The 24,369-nt window shown below is 33.3% G+C and overlaps 5 protein-coding genes across 5 annotated transcripts; 2 read left to right on the top strand and 3 right to left on the bottom strand.

Moving 5' to 3' along the window:
• Positions 1-77: 77 nt before the first annotated feature.
• TRIADDRAFT_20532 (uncharacterized protein) lies at positions 78-986 on the top strand (the record flags this gene model as incomplete). Its single annotated transcript, XM_002109684.1, has 1 exon — positions 78-986. One exon carries the CDS (start codon positions 78-80, stop codon positions 984-986), a length of 909 nt encoding a protein of 302 aa, XP_002109720.1.
• Positions 987-2,477: 1,491 nt separating this feature from the next.
• Positions 2,478-3,662, bottom strand: TRIADDRAFT_52874 (uncharacterized protein; the record flags this gene model as incomplete). Its single annotated transcript, XM_002109107.1, has 2 exons — positions 2,478-2,528; positions 3,282-3,662. The coding sequence occupies 2 exons, from the start codon at positions 3,660-3,662 to the stop codon at positions 2,478-2,480; spliced, it is 432 nt and encodes a 143-aa protein (XP_002109143.1).
• A 2,552-nt stretch (positions 3,663-6,214) lies between these two features.
• TRIADDRAFT_52873 (uncharacterized protein) lies at positions 6,215-13,923 on the bottom strand (the record flags this gene model as incomplete). The annotated part of the gene is made up of 13 exons (XM_002109106.1): positions 6,215-6,511; positions 6,850-7,038; positions 8,178-8,378; positions 8,518-8,802; positions 8,883-9,209; positions 9,961-10,194; positions 10,441-10,602; positions 10,912-11,004; positions 11,090-11,234; positions 11,486-11,535; positions 11,630-11,936; positions 12,943-13,336; positions 13,617-13,923. 13 exons carry the CDS (start codon positions 13,921-13,923, stop codon positions 6,215-6,217), a joined length of 2,991 nt encoding a protein of 996 aa, XP_002109142.1.
• A 3,027-nt stretch (positions 13,924-16,950) lies between these two features.
• Positions 16,951-22,421, top strand: TRIADDRAFT_52872 (uncharacterized protein; the record flags this gene model as incomplete). Its single annotated transcript, XM_002109683.1, has 18 exons — positions 16,951-17,019; positions 17,158-17,208; positions 18,519-18,596; positions 18,675-18,796; positions 19,040-19,119; positions 19,248-19,411; positions 19,502-19,704; positions 19,811-19,855; positions 19,951-20,039; positions 20,381-20,442; positions 20,585-20,644; positions 20,775-20,878; positions 20,959-21,012; positions 21,112-21,587; positions 21,690-21,784; positions 21,895-21,963; positions 22,140-22,265; positions 22,368-22,421. The coding sequence occupies 18 exons, from the start codon at positions 16,951-16,953 to the stop codon at positions 22,419-22,421; spliced, it is 2,001 nt and encodes a 666-aa protein (XP_002109719.1).
• Positions 22,422-23,362: 941 nt separating this feature from the next.
• On the bottom strand, positions 23,363-24,201 carry TRIADDRAFT_20666 (uncharacterized protein; the record flags this gene model as incomplete). The annotated part of the gene is made up of 4 exons (XM_002109105.1): positions 23,363-23,479; positions 23,626-23,754; positions 23,899-23,967; positions 24,076-24,201. Coding segments are annotated over 4 exons (441 nt in total), but the record flags the coding sequence as incomplete, so codon positions are not given.
• Between the last annotated feature and the right edge of the window lie 168 nt (positions 24,202-24,369).

Genomic DNA, 24,369 nt, shown 5'->3' with positions numbered 1-24,369 from the left:
AAAATGTCATCCTCTTATGGACGTCTTATTATGGTGATAGCTGGAAAGTAGAAAACGATTTAGAAGTCAACTTACCTATGGGAAATCAATATTTTCGTAATTGTTCTTTTCAAAACTGCTTCTTAACTACGGATAGAAAGTTAGAACGCCACGCTGCTGCTATTGTCTTCTTTGATCGTGACTTAATGGGCCATTTAATGAATTTTGATTTGCCGGATTATCAACATCGAATCAACTCTCAACGATGGGTTTATTACAATATTGAATCACCAAAGAATACTTATTGGTTAACTTCACCCTTTAAATCAATCATAATGTTCAATTGGACCATGTCCTATAGGAGAGATTCTGATGTTCATGCTTATTATGGTAGTTATGGTGTACGCGATTATCCATCACGATCATTGGGTAATGTCAATTATTTAGCTAGCAAAAAGAGATTTGTGGCATGGATGGCAAGCTCATGTTTAGAGGATAGGACAAATTTTGTTTATGAGCTATCATTTCATACTGAAATTGATGTCTATGGTTCATGTGGCAATCGCAAATGTCCACGTAGTCGCGAATGTTGGGATAAAATTTTAAGGGATTATCGCTTTTATTTAGCATTAGAAAATTCTTATTGTATCGATTATGCCACGGAAAAATTATGGAATGCACTAACTCACGATGTCATTCCTGTGGTATGGGGTGGCGCCGATTATCATAAAACCGCCCCTCCAAATTCCTTTATTGATATCCGTCAATTTAGTACAGTCATCGATCTGGCTAATTATTTAAATAGAGTTGGAACGGATCCTAAACTTTATAATTCCTTTTTCGAATGGAAGATTCATTGGTTTATTAAACCGCCGCAACATTGGTGTAATCTATGTAAAAAACTCAATGATCGTACTCAACCTAGGAAATGGTATAAATTATTAGATAATTTGTGGGATCCTCTTTCTAGCTGTTTTCCTAATGATTATCCCCGTGATATCCATTAGTGTTAAGCAGAGTTCCTGTTCATTAAAATGCAATTCAGCTATCCAAGACGATCAACCCCTGGGCCAAGAGAATGTGGTTTACGCCTGACAAAGATTTATTTTATCCTCAAACCCTATCATACTGACATGATAAAAGTCTGATTTAAATGTTTACGATATTGATAATTAGAATGAACATAAAATTTTTTATAAGATATGCTTAGATACCCTAAAAGTTGGATAGGACGTCTGTAAGCCGACTGTACTACTCTATCCCTAACTGCTCAGTAATAATTTTTTCGATATCGTTATGCCAATAAGACTGGCTACACCGAACCATTCTTACTTTTGCCAGATTATATAGGTATCATGTCACTGTGTATTACAACACGCTGTCATGATGAAAGTCTGTTTTTAATGTTTACAATTTTGAAAATGATGTACAAAAATATTTTACGAGTTATGTTTGGACTCATGAAAGTTAAATAGGACGCCTGTAAACCGGATGTACTACTCGATTCCTAGCTGCTAAATGATGGATTTTTCCACATTGTTCTTCCATTAAAATTAGCTACATTGACTAGTTCAAACTTTTGCCAATTTATGACCATCATACCACTGGATATTGCAACATACTGGCTACAATATCGTTTACCTTAAAATGGTAGGTTTAGCTTGTTACAATGTGGACCAGGTAATAGGCATCCTATCAAATTTCCATGAAACTACGACTATATCATTAAAATGAATACGCGAAATTTCTGGCATTCTTACTCTATAGAACAATGGGTTACTTTTGCAACAAATGTTGAAATTGTTCTTAATAAAAATTCGGCAATATTTTTTTCCATATCAAACTGCTCTGAATTTATCCGAAATTCAATAAAGAAAATTTTTTACTTATACAGCAACGATAGATTCAGCCATTTTTATTATTCGATGCCTTGAAAGTTGTCTAATATTAAATTGTTCGTTTGTATATTCTTGGAAATGATTGTTTATTCATCAATGCATTCTAAACTTATTGGAAGAATATTGTCTACCGGTGGGAAAGAGATTATTTGAGCGTTTTACTTTCGATTGTATTTCACAGATTAATGATTATATAGTTTGCTATTACAATCTTTTGTGTGAGATTGGCATAGGCAAGATTATTGTAGTACTATAACGGCAATAGTATGGGTATAAGAATCCTGATCAGACACTATTAGATATTTTTCAGCTTATCCAGTACAGCAATACGAATCTTAAATCGTCTACTTAGCAGTATTACCATGCTTTCTTACGAACGTAAGATCATTCTCAATAAAGTAAAACAACTTTCCCATCAGATCAGGTTGTACCTTCCGGTTGTTATCTAAATTCGCTCATATATATCCCAATCTGTCCTTAAAGTTACCATAGAGAGGAAACTGTAAAATAGCAGCCAGCAGTTATATATTTGATCTGGTGATGAAAGTTAACAATCCAATTTGTGCTATGATATGAAAGTAGTAAATACTGTACGATTACTCAATGACCAGTTCTACATCTCAAGCCTAACGAGCTTGGTATCTTTTGCACCTAAAATATTTATTAATAAGTTATAATCGAACGATTAATCAATCCAATTTTTAACTTGCTTGTATATTCAATATTTATGGCAATATTTAAACTGTCTTAATCGACCTTTATACTTGAATATCATTCGATAATAGCATTGAAAGGTAATCGACAAAACCAAACGGTCTTTTAAGTTAATTTTGCATCTAACAGTATAGAAAGTATGCCGATTACACTTCTATGAAAACATTTAAAAGTAAGATTGACATTACTCACACAGGCCAGCGATCTGACCTGTAATTTTGATATACTGTAAAGGGAACTGCATGGATAGCATTGTGCTTGTTGCTTATCCTATCTAATTCTTTTAACCTTATCCAAAAAATTATAGAGTCAATGATCACCTTTATACATTCACTGTGCATGCTAATGATTGTCCACTTGGGTAGACTGTAGAGTACTATACTTGCTTATACTATAGAATAAGAAAGTGCTCCATTCGTTAACATTACCGAGAATATTAATTTAGTCTATTACCATCTTGAATTAAGAGTGTTCTAATGCACATTCTAATGATGGTCTACTTTAGTATGATGTAGTCTATGCTATAGGAAAAGAGACCTGGACGATTGAACATTTTGTACTACTGTACTGGACAGTGTCCAGTATCTACACAGCAGTTACCTGGTTCGATATTTTGCTAATTTCACTATAGAATCGCCATAATTATCCATGGATAACAAGAGCAAGATTCTAAATAACTTATTCAAGTACTTGCACATGATACTTGTTGGATAAAAGCTGCTTAGCCTGTTCCAACTTTTCTTCTTTTACCATAATATAATCGGTGTCGTAGGTCGAAAGAGCAAAAATGCTGACATTAGCGTCCGCTAATGGTTGTAAAATTTTGAACAAGACTCCAGTGAGGGAGAAATCGAGAGGCCCTTCTACTTTAAATATCTTCCAACGCCTTTCAGCTTGCACATCCGTAGGTACAATATCATCTTGGCAGACAATGGATAGTTCATCCGATGTTCTTGTTATAGAAATAAAGGAATGACTAATGGTAGCCCACTCAGGTATCTTGCTGTCCGCTTGCAACCGACAAACAGCCAAATTATGAGGCAATAACGATAGCGTTAAACGAGAAGACATTACTGCTGAACAAAATGGCTTACTCTAGATACTCCTTATCTATAATCTTGATTCTACTAATGCAGTATCCTTTCCTACACGTTTTGATTTAATCTTCAGTAAGATCAATTAATCTAATCTTGATTCGCTAGCATATACTGTTGTCGAGCCAAACCTAGTAGCTAGGGTGGAACTTTGAGTAAGAAAAGTTCAGTTGTATCGAGTTTTGTTCAACTTCCAACAGCAGCTCTACTCTATGGCGTTTGACTAGACCTAATCACCATATTTCACTATAGTAGTAGTAGGCACTCTAGTATTATACAGAGCTATGATCATTAATCTTAACCGGCATATAAAGTAGCAGAGCCTTATTATTCTACAATCAATATGGACGATATTGTTATGATAATTGATGAATGAATTATGCTAAAAGCGAGCATGGTATACAGTATGGGGCCGGGTAAAAGCAAGCAGGAGAAGCAGCGGCTAACTTGAACTCGATTATATAGATTAATATGGCCATGGTCGAATGGTTGAGACTTGAAAGTTAAGCAACTACTGACACTTTCGATGAGGTTTGCATTCAATAATAAACGGCCATATAAGCCATTAGTAAATATATTTTGATAGTCTATCGAATATGCTGGTATTAGTTTTTCTTTAGGCCGAACAATAAATTCATTTTAGCCGTGTACTATCACACCCTTTAAATAGAAAGGTGTTCTAACATAGTTTGAGATGTTTTGATTCGTATGTAAATATATCAAAATAAAACTTTTATAGCCCAACTATCCAACATGGATGCCTCTTTAACCGTCCACGAAATACAACAGCATTTAAATATTGAAGCTCTGGCAAGCAGCTTTCAACTATCTAGAAAGTAGAAATGCAATGATTCGTAAAATGCTTAAGCTAATTTGATAATATACACAGTAATTCGCTATCTATCTTTAATCTATTACGCTCTGCTTAACTTTCAAGTGCTTTCTTGCATTAACCTTAGCTCATGTCTCATTAACATTCGCTTGTCATACTTGGATTTACACGACATTTGAAAAAAATTGCTTCATTTTGTTTTTTTGAATTTCTCCTGTTTTCATAATATTGAATAGGTTAACAATCAGCTTTACTTAATTTACGTTATATTATAGTTAAACACTTGAGTAATAAACCCTACTTTTATTGTACTGCATGCATTTTAATATTTTGCTTTCCTACGCCTTCTTTCAACTTCTTCTCCTACCTTCGTAAAAGATATCAAGCCTTTCACAGAAGTAAATCAGTGAGCTGGAGTACACGAATAAAACAAGAATCAGTTATAGACTTCTAGTATTTTAATTCATACGACACGTTAGCGAAAAAGAAATTACGGTGTGAGTTACTTTTGTTTGGGTGTATCGCTGCAAATTAAAACTTAGCACTGAATGGATTGGTATACTTATAAGTGGCCCAAGACTCGACTATTTTAACTCCTGATTGTCTTAAAATTACTTTAAGCTGTATTCAAACTCCTTTTACGTCATGTTGCTTAATGGCAGAATAATTTAATATGGAAAAGGACAGGATGATGGATATGGATTAATATATTACGGTTTGATTTAAATTATGCTTGGTATAATATAACCGGCATTACAAGAACAACATTAAATCTATCACCGTTTAGCCCAGCTAACGTTTGTTAGCAATGTAGAACAGAAATTAGAAATAATATGGTATACTCGAAAATTGAACAGAAACACTAATCAAAGGTTCTACACTATATGCATGCAATGTCGCAAAATATAACTTTTGCTAATAAACTTTTAGAAACAAACTGTAAAAATCTTGATATTTTCAATTATAGTAATGGCAGTGCTTGAGATCAAGTCCTTAGCGATATTAAGATTAGAGCTCTTGCAGACTACTTCACAACCATCATGAACTAAAACGATATGATCGGATATTATGTAAATAATTGCCATAGATACCGCTCGCGATACTAATTCCATCCGGTAATGATATTTCCGTTAGGTAAATGCTTACTTAATAGCTCCAATTATTATCTTATGATGAGACCGATTGCTTCAACCAGTGGCTTTAGTGAGAATATAATACTGGCGGATTGAAAACGTGCCTATTTAAATTTGTGCAATCTTCATAACAACCAGTAAACGCATATAGACCAACACAACAAAAAACAATCGGTGTAATTATACTTTACTAATATGCATTCAACCATAATAATATTTATAAAATTTTCTACGCAATTCAAAAATAACAAGCCAAGAAGCGTTTTTGTTGAGCGTAGCTAATATTATAAGGTAGCAAGTTAAATCAAACAGCAAACATCAGGATTACACAACGGCTTGTGGATAGCCACTATGTCACAAAGAAATTCAATTCTTTTTTAATAACTTATAATCAAATATTGTGTATCACTCATTGAAATTGATTTAATACAGTATTAACAACATTTAAAATAATGTAAAAACGGTCGAATATTAAACTTGTGGACATCAATTATTATCCCTGGTTGAGTGATTTATCCTTCATATACTTTTATGAACTCCAATCACTACATACCTTATTAAAAATTATTCAGTTTCTTTTAATAATGTAATGTAAAGGAAAACTTTAGCGTCATTGTAGACAATCATTCTTTTGCTATTACCGAACTGGATTGAAAGAGGGATACCGATCTGTGCGGATTTTATTACCGGTAAGTATTTTTCTTGAATGAAATCATAGAGTTCAAGTTGGTTCTTTTTGCCAATAATAATATACTCTTTATGACTAATCCACGATTTATTGCCATGCTCTTTTCGTGACTTCGGAAAACAGTATTTTCCTTTCATAACTTGAAAAATTATATTTCCATTTTTGTCGTATACCTATAAATGGGGATAAAATTCACAGATTTTTACATTATTTTCTCTCCGCTCCTATTATTGTTCTAAGTATGTTAGATAAGAATCAATACCGATAAATCAGATTCATGGCGAAGTAATAATATATGATCAGAATATGGATAAGTTTGAACAAGTTCTTTTTCGTCATTTTCAATGCGATAAAATTCTATCTGATCGATTCCATTTTCTATTTCTTGCTAAATACATTTCAGTAGAAACATTTAAACTTGTGCAGCACTTACTACTTACACATGTATTAGGTCTAAAGTATAGCTAAATTGTATCTCTAAACTAATATCAAGTTGTTAACACACTCGCACCTTTCTTTCTATATCAACATGCCAAGTTCTGAAATCTTCTTGATAGACAATATAATGAAAAAAGGTGCAGGAGGTTTTAGTCTCCTGGAAATTCAATTTGCAAATTGCAATTGCTGAAACGCAGGAGATATCATATGATAGCATAGGGTAATATAACAGATCCGTTTCTAAGTTACCAATTTTAGTAAGCTAAAATAAACAGATAATGAAATTTGATTACAAATTTTCTAGTAGATTAATGTTCTTTACTCAATGAAAGATCAAAACAATCAACCAATTTCTAGATGAGCTGGTCTATAAATCTCTGTCTGCTATCAATAACCAAACTAGATCGTATCTAATATCTTATGATATTTATATGATGTAAATCAACTAATAAGGGTTTATGTCGGCCGCAGGAGAATCCGAATTAGTCTGAATCTCTGATGAATTACCATATAGCTTTTACTGTCTGGCGTATATGAAAGCACCAAATCGTCGGAAAAATAACGAACGTCACAGTGACTACTAGACTCATGACGGTAAGCATGCAAAATTTCTCCATTACAGAAATCAAATAGCCATATGATAAATTTTATCGCAGTGCTTACGTCCTAAGAAAGAATAAAGAAGCCAGTAAGATTTTGCCTAGCATGATTCAACAATTATTTCATACTAATATCAACGACGGGTACGATATTTAATGACGAATAATTTTTGCAGATCGATGAAACCTAAACTCTTCCATATCGCTAGAGCGTATTTTGAGCTATTTGTATACAAAGCATACATCATGTAGGAGACTTTTCTAAGCGTAATATTAGTGTATTATGCTATTTGATGTACTGCTACCTTGGCGAAGTAGTTAGAATTTACATTGTACGTACAGTAAATAATATTAAAATTATAGATATTATTTCAATTTGATGCTCCTCAATGCAACAACTATGGTCTATTTTTTTGGTAGGGTATACTATATTAAGTTGATATTTGCACATTAAAGCAAAGACATTTAAGGATAAGACTTACATACTACTGTTAATTGCAAGCGATTTAACAAGAGCTTACTTCAATTATTAAAATTTCGGTAACTCAACAAAGAGGCATTAACTTACATTTTGATTTATAGATGTTATGACAATCAACTGATGATTATCTTTTCTATATCTGCAAGTAGTTTGCCAAGGAACCCAATGAGAACATTCAAAGTCTAAGTTACAGCTCCAGAATGTAGTTTTTATATCTTTTATATTTTTTACCTACATCCAATGTTACTGTTAGTCTTTTACTGAACTAAATTTATACGTATCTTTTCGTACTATCTAATCATAATTTATACGAAAACTCACCGTAATGGACAAATGCTTCTTCATTAAATCTAACTTATGAGTGCGTATACCAAATTGATTGTGTTCGCAATCAGGGAAATCATGCATAATAACGATAGAATTGCAATCTGCTAATAGCTCACAAGATACATTCTCAGGATCATGAGAATTTATATCAAGCGTTACTTGATTGGTAAGCTTCAAAGATTCACCTTCATATGTCTATAGAAATTAGAACGATTTCTTCGTAAGTTAATCCTTTACGATGATATATTAAAAAGGCTGAAGAAGAAGCTTATACTAAATGAAGACTTGTTATATTAGCCAATAGCAGCTAAAATACGTTATGTAGCAAAATAACCTGAAGGAAATAAATAGACTGCTTGGAAATCACTTGCACTAAAACAGCAGCATCATCAACGAAGGCACTACTTGCACAAATGATTTTAATTTTATCTTCATCATCATATGCTGAATGAGTATTTCTTTTCTGGACGTCGAAAATATAAATTCTTTGTTCATAACTTAGCATTACTTGATCCATATTATGTACGAAAGTAAGATGATATTTCGATTCATGTTTTAGGTTAGTATGGCAGTATATGATACCGTAAGCCAAAATTTGATCTTCATTAACAGTAAAGATCTAAAATTTTAATGAAATAAATCTTTTAAGCTATTATTATATGGAACGATTAGCATTATATCTTGGATCTAGTTAGCTACCTGTATCCTGTCTTCAACAACTTCTGCAATGGATTGTCTATCTTGGGACAGGTATATGGTATTAAAAAACCTGGGTTGCATTTGATAGTATAACGTATCTATTTCTCCTGTTAAATCAATATCACTATGTTTGGTTGCTTTTAAATATAAGCTATGATAAAATTGATGTGATGAATCTTTTCCTACGATGCAATCTAGTAGAAAAAAGCGATGGTTTAGAACATGGAAACATCCACGTAAACTTCTTTTGTTGAACTGATTTAAATGTTTAAAGCGTATCGTTAGTCTTGTTTCATCTGTAACTAGTTCTTTGCCTAATTTCCATACCTATTAAATAGAAATACACATAGGTTAAATACAGGGATAAGAAAATGGTAAAATGTATAATTAATTTTGATTAATCAATCCACGATAAAATTAGCGGATGCGCTGCAGATATAGTTTCCTGTATCACTCGAGTGCCTTAGATGGATTTACTTCTAGGAAACTAGCAATAGCTTCTACTTCATTTGATTTCACGAATTAAATCCATGCTAACAGTAAAGATATCTCATTATACTGGACATTCAATTAATATTTGAAGCTTCTTTAAATTTAATGTAGAAGAGTATATGATGTACTGATATGCATAACAAATTTTGCGCGCATATAATACTATAAAAGGGAATTTAGAAATTTTAACTTAGTACTGTAGATGGTGGTATCAGGCAATATTCTGTGACTTTCTACAGTATGTTCAAGATTTTTTCTGCTATTCTATGAATATTTCTTAGTCATTAATGGAGCCCTATGCAAGATTTAACGAATAGGATCAACATAATTGGTTACGGTAATATTTACAAGACGTAACACCAATAAACAGCTAACATTAGGATGCCTGCAGCTACGAATGGTAATTAAACTTGATTAAAAGCTTAAATTTAAGGATAATCAAGATCGATTACAGTTCTGTTAGTGGGTACTTTTGTCAATAATAACGTATAAATGAAATCAAGTTACAGCCACTTTCCAGATATGATCTTAATAAATCGCTAACATTGAAATGCCTGTAACCCAATTAGTCATCTTAATCACTTACACAAAATTCAATCTTCGAACATTTGAAATAATTGCCAGTGAGTTGCGATTTGATATTGTCGTAATTAGCGTAGCAAGCTAATTTGTTGGGCTGATATGCTCGAGAATAATGACCCCATACCAAAATAGAGTTATCATTATTAACAAATTGACAAACTTGAACCGTTGAGTGACTTAAAGCACGCCATTTTTTCGTCATTGAAATATAAAGTTTATGCTGATCGATCTTCCAGATCTAGATACAACATGTATTGGATATTAAATATGGTAACTGAGAATAGAGCTCAGCTGAATTTAAATCAGATTTTTTGATACTATGAACATTAATTACTGCTTTTGTCTGTTAACTGCTAAAAATTCATGGTAATGTTGATACTATAATGGGGTAGTTACAAGTAGAGTAATTAATTTTTATTTTACTCCTTAATGGTTAATCCTGTAGTTTAGAAGCAAATCGAAGGAGTTCTAGATTACACCTTACCGAAATATAATTATTGTGCCATGAAGCGATAAGTGAATTGTTGCTTACTGGAAATTCCATCTCATTACATTGGTGATTATCACGAATCCCATCTACCGTAATAAATTTCATTCCCGTATTGCAATCAATGTGCCAGACTTGCCAGAGTTTTAAATTGTCAGCCTACGTTAATGCAGAATCGAAAATAACTTGGTTCTTAAAATAATCGGGTTTCGACCGTCAGTTAAAGGAATTAAATATTAACTGTCTAAAATTCAAATCTGAATCCTGTCACTTATACTATTTGCTTTTACATAAAATTTAGAAGATTTTAACCCTTGTAAATATCAATTTATCACTGTATTATTAATTCATAGAAGACAATTACAAGTTGCATTATTGATAATGAAAAAAGTAGAAATGTATTGTCGTTAGTTTAATACATTTTATTGGTAGTTACTGAATTATAACGTCGTCAAAAGATCTACTTACGTATGCAATCATTTTGCCATCCGATGAAATTTTTACTATGCATACACTCGAAGTGACAAATAATTTTGTCCCAGTTTCCACGTTCATAACAATCTTGATGTAAGATATTAGTTTTAAATATCAAAGGCAGCATTTCTAAACATAATGTCTCTTTACTCGTATCTAAGAAGCATCTTACCTGAGTATATCTATCAGTCATATTTGTAACTACCATTCTAAAAGGACCCAACTTAGGATTACAACAACTAAAAGTCATTATACGTTCTATATTATCAGCAGTAATTGTTCTCGTGCAATATTTTGCACGTATTTTGGCTAAAGAACTGCATTAGAAATATAAAAAGCATTCAGATATTTGCCCTACTACATCCGGATCGTAATCAGTATTTGCATTTCTTTGAGCAAAAAAAATTGCGGACGAAATAAAACTTACACTATTTCATAATATTGAAATTTAGAATTGTTTGCGACTCTTTCTTTTGCGATTTGGATTGCCTTTGCATACCAACATTGATGTGGCTGCTGGTATTGCAAAATAAACTGAATAAGGTCATTAAATTTTATGTCAAAATACCCTTGATAGCGAATAAGGAATTGATAGAAAGGAATTATTTCCTGCCAATCCTGAATAATATATAAGAATTGCACCATTAGAATCCTGAACGTAGGTATTTTTTCATGCTTAAATATGCATACGTAATTTTAATATAATAATTACCTGTGCTGATATTTTGTCTCTAATATTTACAAAATCTTCCAAGATGACAGATAAATTGTGATGAGCATTCACTTTACAATCAAGCCATCGCAAATTAGTTATAAGCGATTTTACTGATTTAAATTTGTTTGCTGCTATCTCATGATTTACAAGATAATGATAGATATAGCCATCATTTGGCAATTCGTGCCAGTTTCCATGACATTGTAATTCTAGCTCATCTAAAAGCAAAGAATGACAATCGGGCTTATAAGACTGGATATTTTGAACGTATTTAAACGCGTCTTCGTCGATATTGCAGCAATTCCTAAAATAAAGATATATCCATGTGAATTAATCATTTATCTTTATGGCATAAATTTATAAACCAAGTTAGTAATTATAAGTTGTACTGTTCGTTATCCAGGAAGTATAATAATCCCAAAAATGAACATTCTGCGGTGCGTGTTCAGAAAGTAAAATTTAACTGTCAAAACAAATATGGCTTTAACTTCTGTCCAATCCTGCCTAGTTTAGCGGTATTTTATGGTCACGATAGCTACGTAAAATTTTCAACTCAGGAAATGCAAACTGCCGGGCCTTTAGATTAAAATTGATATTTTTAAACCGCCTTACGGACAAATTTATTAATTATCATTCGCATTTAAACTAAACCTAGCCTGCTTTTCCATAGCTTTACTGAAAACTTCCATTCTATAAGTGACATATATGCTTATAAATAGGATCTAATTTTACTAATATCACTTTTCTCACTGGTTGACCTCAAGTTTAATCGTAAATAGAGCATATATACTAAGAAAATAACTTAACTGGTACATATTAAGAATGGTATTATTGGGATCATCTAGACAATTGATTGAAAATAAGTTACTTTAACGGTGGCGTTGCTGGAAATATTACAGCTGTTATTACTATATAGTAAAACATGATTTTAATATCATAAGATGCTAGTAATCACGGTAACAAATGGATGAATTTAGAAAAAATATCCAAAAATTTAACCCTTCTACTTTAGGTATTTTCTGTGAAACAAATTTTTGTAGTTGCAAATAACAGCATATAGTGTTTGCAGGGCTTATTTATACACAGCTTGAATTTCAGTCATTGGCTAGCAATAAAATAGGATTATTTACGGGGAGAAATTTCATTACTGTTATGTTATAAATCGACGTCATATTTTAGTCAATGCTGCTGTATGAATTAAATAATCGTACTTATACTGAATGATCAAATATTGGACCTAGCTATATTGGGATGAGACCGATCATGGGCCATTCCTATTCTTAGAACTAAAAGGATATTCGATTTTTTACCTTTCGTTTTTCTTGGACAAGGTTAGTAAGCCTACTTTGGCTAAATATTGTAGTATATCCATCGAAAAAATGAAATCTTGCTGCCACAATACCATAATTAATGTTACCGGAATACCAGTTGCCCTTAAAAAAACTCCTAACTTAATGAAGGGATTTTGATAAAATAAATCCAATGACTGGATTCGATTCTTGACTTCCCGATTTTGTATTGCAATTAGTTCTTCTACTTTGATGTTCGCTACATATCCAATTGGTAGTCGAGCACCACTGGAATCATGCTGCATTTTTAGTGCATGATATTGTGGAGAATTGAAAGAAGTTAAATTAAGGTCAGCTAGGGGTTTGATACAGCTGTCAAGCGAGAAATTTTGATAGCTGTCTTCTTTCCAACATGCTATAATTGAAGAAAAAGTAGACAAATGCATAGGTGAATTTATTAGTATTTTGTTAATATCTCTCATAATAATACCAGTATTGTATTGGCACGATGATAAGATAGCAATAAATGAGTGCAGTGTACTATCGAAAATACTTTAAGTTTTACAGTAGCTCCAGAAAGTCGATGGAAAGACATTATTGCCAATACCTCTTGAATGCAATTAGTATTTTAATTATTGTTACTTTACACCTTCATTTCAATATTTATAATCACATGTTTATTACATTGGATATACCTGGTGAGCTGGCCATATCATGCAAAGTGCGTCCAATCTCTGCCACATTTCGATCGTATTCGCAGCACAATAAATCGCAAAATGTCATAAAATTAGTTTCATTTCTTTCTTTTCGTAAAATCTGACAGAATAATTGATTCTTTTCCTGTCTGCAGTTTTTACGCTTTATTCTTGCCGCATGTTTTTTCAAGATAATTTTATTCATTACAAGACGTGATAATAAATGTTCGATAGGAATAATTTTACAAAATGCATCATTGTCATGAAAATATTGAATGGTAGAGCGGATATTTTTATGCGTAGCCATTTCTAGATAGCAAGACTGTTCTACAAAATTGATTTCAATTATGGTGTTGCTATCATAAGACAGTAGACAACTAGACGATATTATTAGCTAACTTATAAGAGGGTATCCACACAACAATTGTTCGTTGACTGTCCGTATGGGAAAGATTCCAAAGGTGTTAAATCTGGAATAATTAATTAAAATGCTAAATCTTTGCACCATGCAATAGAGCATTGGCTCGGCTATACTCAATTCCTAGTGAGAGCTTTCAAGATGAAGACTCAATCATACCTTATCAACTACTAATACTGTATATGATTTATAGCTAGAATGATGTACAGGTATGATGGTTGATTCAGGCATCAATTTGTCGGAATGTGCATTATTTATCACACTTCTTCGATTTATGGTAAGGATGATGTACTATATTTAGTTATAAACTAGTACAAATTCACGTCGCTTTGCTGACGGTTTACGATAATGTACTTATTTTTTAATAATTAACAGATAGTATTGCCATTCGACATTATTTATATCCCGGTAATAGCCAGGCACTACTATATTCACAGCTATGCTTCTAGAATACTACTTTTTAATAATGCATTCACGGATGAAATGCTATATTAAGATTAGTTAATGGTCCAAAGCACATGATGATAATTAATGTACGGTGATGGACATACCAAGTTAAGATTAGCAGGTACTGTAAGATATCGACAGTGCGGTACAATGTCCTTAGTACTGTGATCAATTCTATATCAATTTTCATCAGAATATTAATTGAAATCAAAATTTAAAGGCCCAGTGGCCACCCTTAACGATGTAACGAATACTATTTCAATAATCAGTACTCTGCAGAAATGACTACCTTAGAGCTATTCGTTTTACATGAAGAAATCTTGAGGTAAAAAGTACTGTAAGAATCTTCTACATAATCAGAGTCATCTAACAGTACTATAAATGACCCCCGCACTGCTCGTTTCAAGGAAGGATGGGTGGTATTATCACGGAATATGTACAATATTTTATCACACTTCTTTATTTTATGTATGCAGTGAAGCATCAATTGGTGCATTTAATTATTATACTGAATATTGGACGATTTTACGCCATGAAAAATAGAGCTCAAAATATTCATACATAGGGTTATTTAACATAGATAGTTGCCAGTCATTTATATTCCCCTACCGATATACTATACTGTACAGTACTCTACAATTCCATTAAATCAGAGTGTGTCCCCAAGCAGTTAACCTACGGCTATATCTGCAAGTTCGGACTCAATACATGACCTCAAGCTCTCATCTTTCAGCCTACAATATTATTAGTATTAGTAAATTGAGTTTGGTCTAGATTCAACTATTGATATGCTCTGTGTTATCATCACCTTTATAAATACCCATGTCTTCCTGTAGTTAATCTATAGCTAGCATCAAGCTGGAACAGGATGCAGGCAAAATAACAGACTTCCAAATCCTTGATCTTGAAGTTTTCTTCCAATATTGACGTAAAATATCAGAGTGTCTGTCTAGTAGCTAATCTTCAGCTAATTACAAATTAAGATCGTCTACCTGGTCTTAAAAGTCCGGCTTTTCAGGTTGTAACATTCTCATTATCAATTGCTCAAATCTGGCCGCAGCTATTTAGTTTTACCTCAAATATCGATATACTCTATCTCATCACCTGTGCAAATGCACATTGTCTCCATGTAGTTAATCTATAGCTATGTTCAAGCTAGGGCAGGATGCGGGCAAAATATCAGACTTTCAAGTCCTCATTTTTCAAGTTGTTGTATCCAATATTGACATAAAATATTATAGCATCTGTCCGATACCAGTTGATCTTTATAGCTAATTGCAAATCTAAAATCGTCTACCTGGTCTCAAAAGTCCAACTTTTCAGGTTAAATATTCTCATTTATCAATTTCTCAAATCTGGCAGCTGCTATTTAGTTTTACCTCAAGTATTGATAAGTGCAAATACACGTTGTCTCCATATAGTTAATCTATAGCCATCTTATAACTAGAATAGGAAGGAGGCAGGCAAAATATCAGACCTCGAAATCCTCATTTTTTTTAAGTTTTTCATCCAATATTGGCATAAAATATCATAGTATCTGTGCAATACTAGTTGATCTTCAGCTAATTGCAAACTTGGATCGTCTATCTGGTCCCCAAAGTATGACTTTCCAAGTTATAACATTCTCATTTATCAATTTCTTAAATCTGGTAGCAGCTATTTGGTTTGACCTCAAATATCGATATACTCTATGCCATCACCTGTGCAAATGCACATTGTCTCCGTATAATTAATCTATAGCTGCCTTCAAACTAGGATAGCATGCAGGCACAATGCCAGACCTCTAAATCCTCATTTTAAAAAATTTTCCTCCAATTTTGATATAAAATATCCTAGTATTTGTCCAATAGTAGCTGATTTTCAGCTAATTGCAAAACTAAGATCGTCTACCTGGTCTTAAAAGTCTAACTTTCAGGTTTTATCAATTTCTCAAATCCAGCAGCAGCTATTTAGTTGAACCTTAGATATATATTGATATACTCTACGTATCCTGTGCAAATCCATATTGTCTCCATATCGTTAATCTATAGCCATATTCCAACTATAAGATGCAGGCAAAAATACCAGACCCTTAAATCCTCATTTTTTTAAGTTTTTCATCCAATATTGATGTAAAATATCATAGTATCTGTCCAATAGCAGCTGATCTTCAGCTAACTGCAAACTAGGATTACCTACCTGATCTCAAAAGTCTGACTTTTCAGCTTATAATATTCTCATTTATCAATTACTCGAATCTTTTCAGCAGCCATTTAGGTTTGCCTATGTAGAAGCTGAACTATCGCTACCCAAACCATAACCTTCTCCGGGTGGAACCCCATTGTAATATAGCGTTAAACAATTTGGACTCACGTTACAACTGTACGATACCCTATACAGCTGCAAGTATTGGTTCATTCAGTTATATATTTGCAAGTGGTAAAACTAGCACAGACATTTAACGCATGCGTAACAGTAAACGAATCCAAAATGGCTGAGCAAGAAAGTGGCCATAACTCGAGTGAGAGCAGCGATGAAGACGATCCTGTTGTTAAAGAGGTATAAAATTGACTTTTTCCATCATCCTACTAGTTAATCTAGATACTACTATCATGGAAAAGTTCTTGAAAGGCAATGAAAGCTTATTAATTGTGAACATGAATAAGAATAAAGTTCATGTTGTGCTTTTCTTCATAGATCGACGTCTACTTGTCTCATCATTTAAAGGATAATTTATACCTGATGATGGTAAGCTGATAGCTGTAATGAAATGAGCCTGTTAATAATATCATGAAGACAGATCTTGATTAGTATCGATAAAGTCTGCTAGCATGATTATTAATGAATAGAATACTACAATGGAAGGATGATGAGTTATCCCGTTCAATTCATTCCTGACGTTGTGGAGTCTTCATTCCTTGTCATTGCAGACTTGAGTTAATAATCTTCTACTGTAGCATTAACAAGAGCCTGGAAAAGTAGTACACCAACCATGGAGGGATGATAGGCTAATCAGATTTCTGTCCACACGGGCAACATATTAATGAAATTTAGTTGTCGACTTGTATTGAAGAGTAATCTCCATCATTACTCCAGTCAATGCCGGATTGACAAGCCTAGAGACTCGAATACGGTATAGCATTCACCTGTTTGACAATATTTCCACTAGAAATCATGTCCATTGAGGTATTGCAATATTCTATATGATAAGTGGATACCAATGATGAATTCATACTTGTAGCAAAGCTAGTATTTTCTTAATATGTATATCTTTCTACACGATTTGACGACAAAGTGAAATATTCCATTATCGTGCAAGTTAATACTTGTTAAACCTGCACAATATTAAAAATAGGCCGCGATGCATTCATAATTATTGTAGAACTTTGAACTGAAATGATACTTGGCCAGCCCGATTAATTTTATGTTATGCATTATTTTAATGACGATCGCAGTAAAGTATACTCGTTGACTATCAATTTTGAACGATACAGAACGTGAAATACATTCTATCCTATCCTTTGTGGCTGTGAATATGGTAGCCGTTTGTAAATTTGGGAGTTGCTCGTAATCGTGGTTGCAGTACAACGTGTTAGCTAATGCAACGACTTGCTTGGCTTACAACAAAATAGAGCACCAGTCATTTAAGTATAGATGAAATTCTTATAATCTGTTTCACATAATAAGTTATCGTCCTTTACGATCGCTTTTAACAGTCATTTAAGGCTCTGTTAGATAAAACTCCATCTTGCTTATAATCAATTTACTTGTTGGCGAAATCAGCAAAATATTTGCTGATCACCAGCACAATGAATTAAAATTTCGACTCGAATGATCGTCTTAAAGTATTCACAAATCATTTTTTGTAAACATAATACTGTACGATGTAGAGCAATGCATGCCTTTCTGCACTACTTACTAATCCATGATACTCTACTATGGTAATTAGAATCGACGTGAAACCACCAATTTACGTTTTGCTATGATAGTTTATTAGAACAGGTTTTTAGGAACTCAACTGAAAATTATTCGTTGTAATTGAATATTATCCATTCTAGTATCCGGTAAGGTCCACTCGGATGCCTTACGCTGACACATCATGCATGAAAGCTCGTATCAAGCCAAAACAGCAAAAGGTAAGTAGGCTTTGGCCTTGACCACGATTCTAATATCCAAAGCTTAACTCATTGTCTCGTTAATGAAACTTGTTATAGGTTGAACTAGAAGTAGCGGTCGATACTGAAAAAAATTACTGTACAAATAAAGGTGAAGATATGGCTCGAGCGGTCAATGAATCCAACTCTCTAAAAGGAAACAATCAGACTTTTTATAATAGGTTGTAACCTTTTTAGTTAAATAAGTATCTTGTTATTGCATATTTACTATTCGATTAACACAAGTATAGCATTGGTATTTAGGATGAGTATGATTGTCTATTGGTCTAAAATTAATTCATTTCGTACAATTAATTTGTCCTTAGATAATAGTAATTGCGTGATGTAGATTAAGACAGGTCCTACGGTAGCTAGCGCGGCATTGTCATGTTGATCTATTGTAATAGGTTAACTTTATTTTACAGTTCTGTCATGGATAAGCAGGTGCTAGCTTCTATGAAGGCAGAAAATAATGATCGTTATGCTGTAGGGATTATGAAAAATAGTAAGTGTTTATTTCGTTGCATAGATTACTTAAAGTTGTTTGTAATAACATCAAAAGGCCGATTATGTTGTACCTTGCATCAAGATTTAAATCAACAAGTAAGACTTTTCTATTTTTTTAATACTTAGATGCTTTACATGTAACTCCTGTGCAAGCTATGCTTCAGTTACGGCCTAGTTTTGATTATATTAATATGGCAGAAAGTGCGAACGGTACAGGAAAATTAGATAATAGCAATAGCGGCATTGTAAAATCAGATTCCGAAGAAGAGGAAGACATTAAACCGGTTACTGTATGTTCATTTTTAAATCATACTATTTGATTACCTAAGAGCATTTAGCAATCATTATATTTCATATTTGCATTATTCGCCAATTCTTAGGTTCGATATGCTGTCCCTGAGTCTGATCAAGCCAAGGCCTATCGAATTAGCTCTCACGCATATCTTGAAAAGAAGAATGCTGAAGAACAATGGATTGAAGCAGAGTTTGTGGGTCGAGATGATACCAGGGCCACTGTGGAAAGAGAGTTATTAACTAATGGAAATATGGATGAGATTACATGTGATTACGGTATATCTGCCAAGTAAGTTTTGCATTATTGCGTATAGGTACATGATTATCTTTTCTTTTAAAATCTTGGTTAGTGATGTATAAATGTAAAGATTTGTATGCACAATGTTTCATCGTAGAGGCTATTTGGATGCGTTAATGCCGCCTCCTCCAGCGGAAGTTAGGTAAAAATAGCAATCTAATATTGGCACTCTTATAATCATGCAATCATATTTCTCAAAATGTCCTGCAATATTTTTGCTATGTTATTTCGTCATAGTGTCTCGGTTAATCCCGAAAATATCTTGTCCATTACACAATTGAAAACAATGAGCTTACCAGAACAGATTAAATCGATTCTTCTCAGTGGTATGTTAAAGACTGCAATATGGTATTTATTTGCTCAGCAAAAATTTTTAAACTTTCCTTTCTAAATTTCATGCACTAATATAAAAGCGAAAGCAATGCAGTTCAGCCAGCTTGGCACTATCCTTTCAAAGCCTTCTGATATCGATGATACGGCCATTATTCAATATTTGCAACAAGTTGCAGTTCTGGTACAAGGGTGTTGGATAGTTAAAAGGTTCAGTCTTGATTTATAGAATTAATATGGCTATTTACGATTTAGCACTCTAATTGATGTGATAAATGAAATGACTAAATATGATTTTAAAAATTTAAACGAATTAGTGAACTGCTCTATCCAAAAGGAACTACTAGCCCAATTACTGGTATCCCGTCTGATATGTTGTGCTTGGCTCGAGATTATCTGGTATGTATTGTATTCCTCTGATTTTATGTTGAGATTTATTTCGTTGATGTAAATTCAATGAAATGCCTCACAAATTGTGTTATTATGCTCTTACGTACTCGAGTATAGTTGTTTACTAATATCGCAATGTATCTTGTGGCAGTTATGGAAGTTTACACAAACTCGTATAACCAGCAGGAAAGAAATATCTATGGTAGTTAAGGTACACAGTCTGCGTGATACATTACTAGATTGTACAGTATTGTATGCATAGTCATAGTAATATATTCGCATAACAAAGTCAAAGAAGTTTAGTGCTTGAAAGTAAAACTTCCGTGTAATATGCTCGTCAGCTACCTAGCGAGGATTTGAAAGAAATCATGACGCAAGTAGCCCTTCTTCGTGTCACAAAAGGTTGGGAATTTTGCCTGCCGTACGATTATCAATTTATTGAAAGGTAACGCATGAGGCACTATTGATAACTTATCGCTAGCCTTACTGTAATCCATATGTAATTTTTACAATGTAATTTAATAGGTATCCTGATGTAGCTCAGCGACAGGTACAATACTGGGAAAAGAAATACCAGCAGTAAGCTGTAGACAATTGGCGTAATAAATTTCATATATTATATTTTGTGTATAACGCTAGTAACTTCCCATTTATTATGTTCTATTTTATGTTTAACAGACTAAAATTAAGGTTAAAATTACCTACTCAACCGACTGGGGTCCAGTCAGAGACAGTACAAGATAAAAAACCGGTGATGGGTAAAGATAAGGCAATCATATCTGGCCAAGAACGTATTAAAATGGCTAAAAAACTTGCTGCGAAACATGTAAATGCAAACTCTAGTTCTGTTGACGGCCCAAGTAACAGCAAGATTAAAATTAACGTTCCCGATGGGGCAATAGCTCAGCAAAGTAATTTTAACAGTAGCGATGATATCAAAATTAAGGATGAGCCAATGGATGTGGACGAATCTGTAGCAGAGACAACTGATCGTATGAACGAGCTTAAGCAGGCGGAAAATGATGACAATAACAATACTTCAGCTGTACCAGATGAATTAATCGTTGTTGTAAAGAACTGGTTATGCGAAATCTTTGATCGTTCAATTTATAGCTTAGAAACACTAAAAAGACGGTTATTACTTTACCAAGGAAGTTAGTATGAATCATTTTTTGTCGATAATCCTGTCTAAGATAAGCCGAAATCTTACACAAGACACGTCCAGTAAGATTCATTTTGAATGATGTTGAATACAGCTTTAAAGGAGGATCATATTATGGCAAAAGGAGTTTCCGACAATACGTTAAAGAGATGTTTAAAAGAAATTGGAGTGACAGAACTAGAACATCAGGTAGAATATAATGATCTTCTTACTTTCCTACGTAGATTATATGATAAATTTCATGTCATACACCATTATCACTAATTATCGTCGTACTTACTATCAATATCGCATATTAGCCTTTATCACCAAATGAAACACCCTCAAAGTTATATGTTAAACGGAAATTAAATGAAACTAATGATAAGGTAAATGAATGACTTTAGATTATCACGTTTGTATACTTGTACTATTGTGTATTTATAATTCAGCGTTTTACTTTTAAACATCCTTCAATTATAACATTCAATGAGACGGGTATTGTTGGTTAATAATTAAATCACGGTAGTTTAAATGAATATGAAATCTTTCTAAATGCCTCTAGTATAGAGAAGTGTTGCTAGATCTATTTAAAGACAAGGCTAAACTACGCCGCAGGGAGATTGTCTTAGCTATGGTTGAAAAAACTGGCGAAGCACCAAATGATAAGCAATATCTAAAGATTGTGAAGGTATGTCATTTTTTTAGTATGGAATTAGCAGAACTTATGCTTATTAATAGACTATTGAATTAATGTTAATCATGTTACGATTTCATCTATAATATTCTGTAGGACGTCTGTGCTAATAAAGGCAGTATGTGGTTCCTTAATCCACTACAACATTAATATTACCAATTTGATGGCTTGTCTGATTGGACGATGAATGTCGCTGTCGCATAGGTATAGCTAAACGGACAATTTACGTCATTTTTGTCCCCGGCTTGCTTCAATGATTGATGGGTTAAATATGCTATTATACGGGTAGTGCATTAGGTTGAAAGCAGGACTGTGACTTGAATTTAAGTAATGTTTTATATTTAAAGATGCTCGACAATACATTGTAGCTGTGTTGGACTCCTAAATGACTGAAGCAGTCATAGACTCATAGATTGACATCGTCTATATTGTAAATGCAATTTCCAGATGTTTTTGAAAATTTTTTTGTATAACTTGAGTGATTTTCTAGTAAATCAGCTAATTTATTGACTGTCGACAAACTTCAGGATGATGAATGTACTGTACGTACTGAACGTAAATCAATGCATGTCAATTTTTTACTAAAGTGAAGTGTAGTAAAAACTGAAAGATTATAATACCTTTGCAATGATGTTGTGTTGGATCGTTATTAAAATATTTTTATGCAAGCACTCGATGCAATAACCAAATGGTTGGTTTGGATATTTATTGCATATCCGATGGATTGACAATCAGCAATCGACACATCATACAACGGCGTATTTATGGATAGTTGAAAATGGAAAAAAAAGTAAAGCATGAAGTGATGATGTAGAAAAATTGCATGCATGATACAGTCTCACTATGCAGCAACATATCCCTCTGTATATAATCCATAGTAATGAACGCATTTCAGCCTCCATAAGAAATTTGTGCAGCAAATGTATGTAGCCATTTGATGTTAAAAATTAGAGCAGTACAGTTATGGATGAAAATCTAGTCAGTTTATAAAATTGATTTAGCATAATAAATTTCGATAAATACAAGATAACAGTTTATATCTGCTAGTATATCACACTAAGCCTATCTATGAACGCGTAGTGTGTATGACATTATTCGATGACAATGCTTCCACCAGCAGTTTCTAAAGTCTTTTTCAGCTGCTCTGCTTCTTCCTTGGAAATGTTTTTCTTGATTACTTGAGGTGTGCTTTCGACAAATTTTTTGGCCTAACAATGAATACAATGCGAATGGTAGGTCAGCAGGATTGTATAAAAGGGAATGCTATGATTATATAATGACCGTGTACTGCGTAAGATAGAACACATATACCTTCGAGGGCTATTTAATAATACTAAGGAAGAGTATGTCATACCTGGACTAAATTCATTCCATCGACTAGAGCTTTAATTTCCTTAATTAGTTTAACTTTTGAGGCATCATCAAATTTCATTAATTTGACAGTAAATTCAGTCTGTACTTCCTCCTCTTCAGCAGGTTCTTGCTGTAGAAATGATTGAAAGGAATATTACTGATTTTGATGTAATATACGAGTATACGTGTATGTATATACATATCCCTTGGGAAGTCATGATGTGATACATTAAAGTTATACTAAGCATCGACGTCAAGTCGAGATAGAACATACCGAAGCAGCTGGTGCAGCTTGTGGCATAGCAGCCATTGCCATCGGTGCATCGCTGATATTCAGGCGGGCCTATGGAGTTTTGATAAAATAACATTTTACTCAGCGATGATTACGTTCACGGATAGAGTTATGGTTTAGGGTCTTTACTACACGTTTTTTACTTATTTAACCATGTACCTTTAATAATTCGTTGAGATCGGCCACTTCTAATATCGTCAATTGCGAGATATTATCGACTATATTAACAATCTTTTCTGGATATTCTTTTGGCTGATCATCCGCCGATGGTTTAGGCATCGTTTGGCAATTCCTCGAGGCTACTATAATACAAGCATTGGGTGCTCTTTGTGCAAGTACCCTAAATGAATAGAAATGATTCCTACGTTAGCTTCAAGGCGGATCAATTTCACTTTGATTGAATAAAACTAGCCATAGCAGTCATGACGTTCCAGTCCAGTATTGTATAGGATG

Source organism: Trichoplax adhaerens, genomic scaffold, assembly GCF_000150275.1.
Source record: "Trichoplax adhaerens TRIADscaffold_2 genomic scaffold, whole genome shotgun sequence".
Taxonomy (NCBI): Eukaryota; Metazoa; Placozoa; class Uniplacotomia; order Trichoplacea; family Trichoplacidae; genus Trichoplax; species Trichoplax adhaerens.
This window is presented reverse-complemented; position numbering and strand designations above follow the sequence as displayed.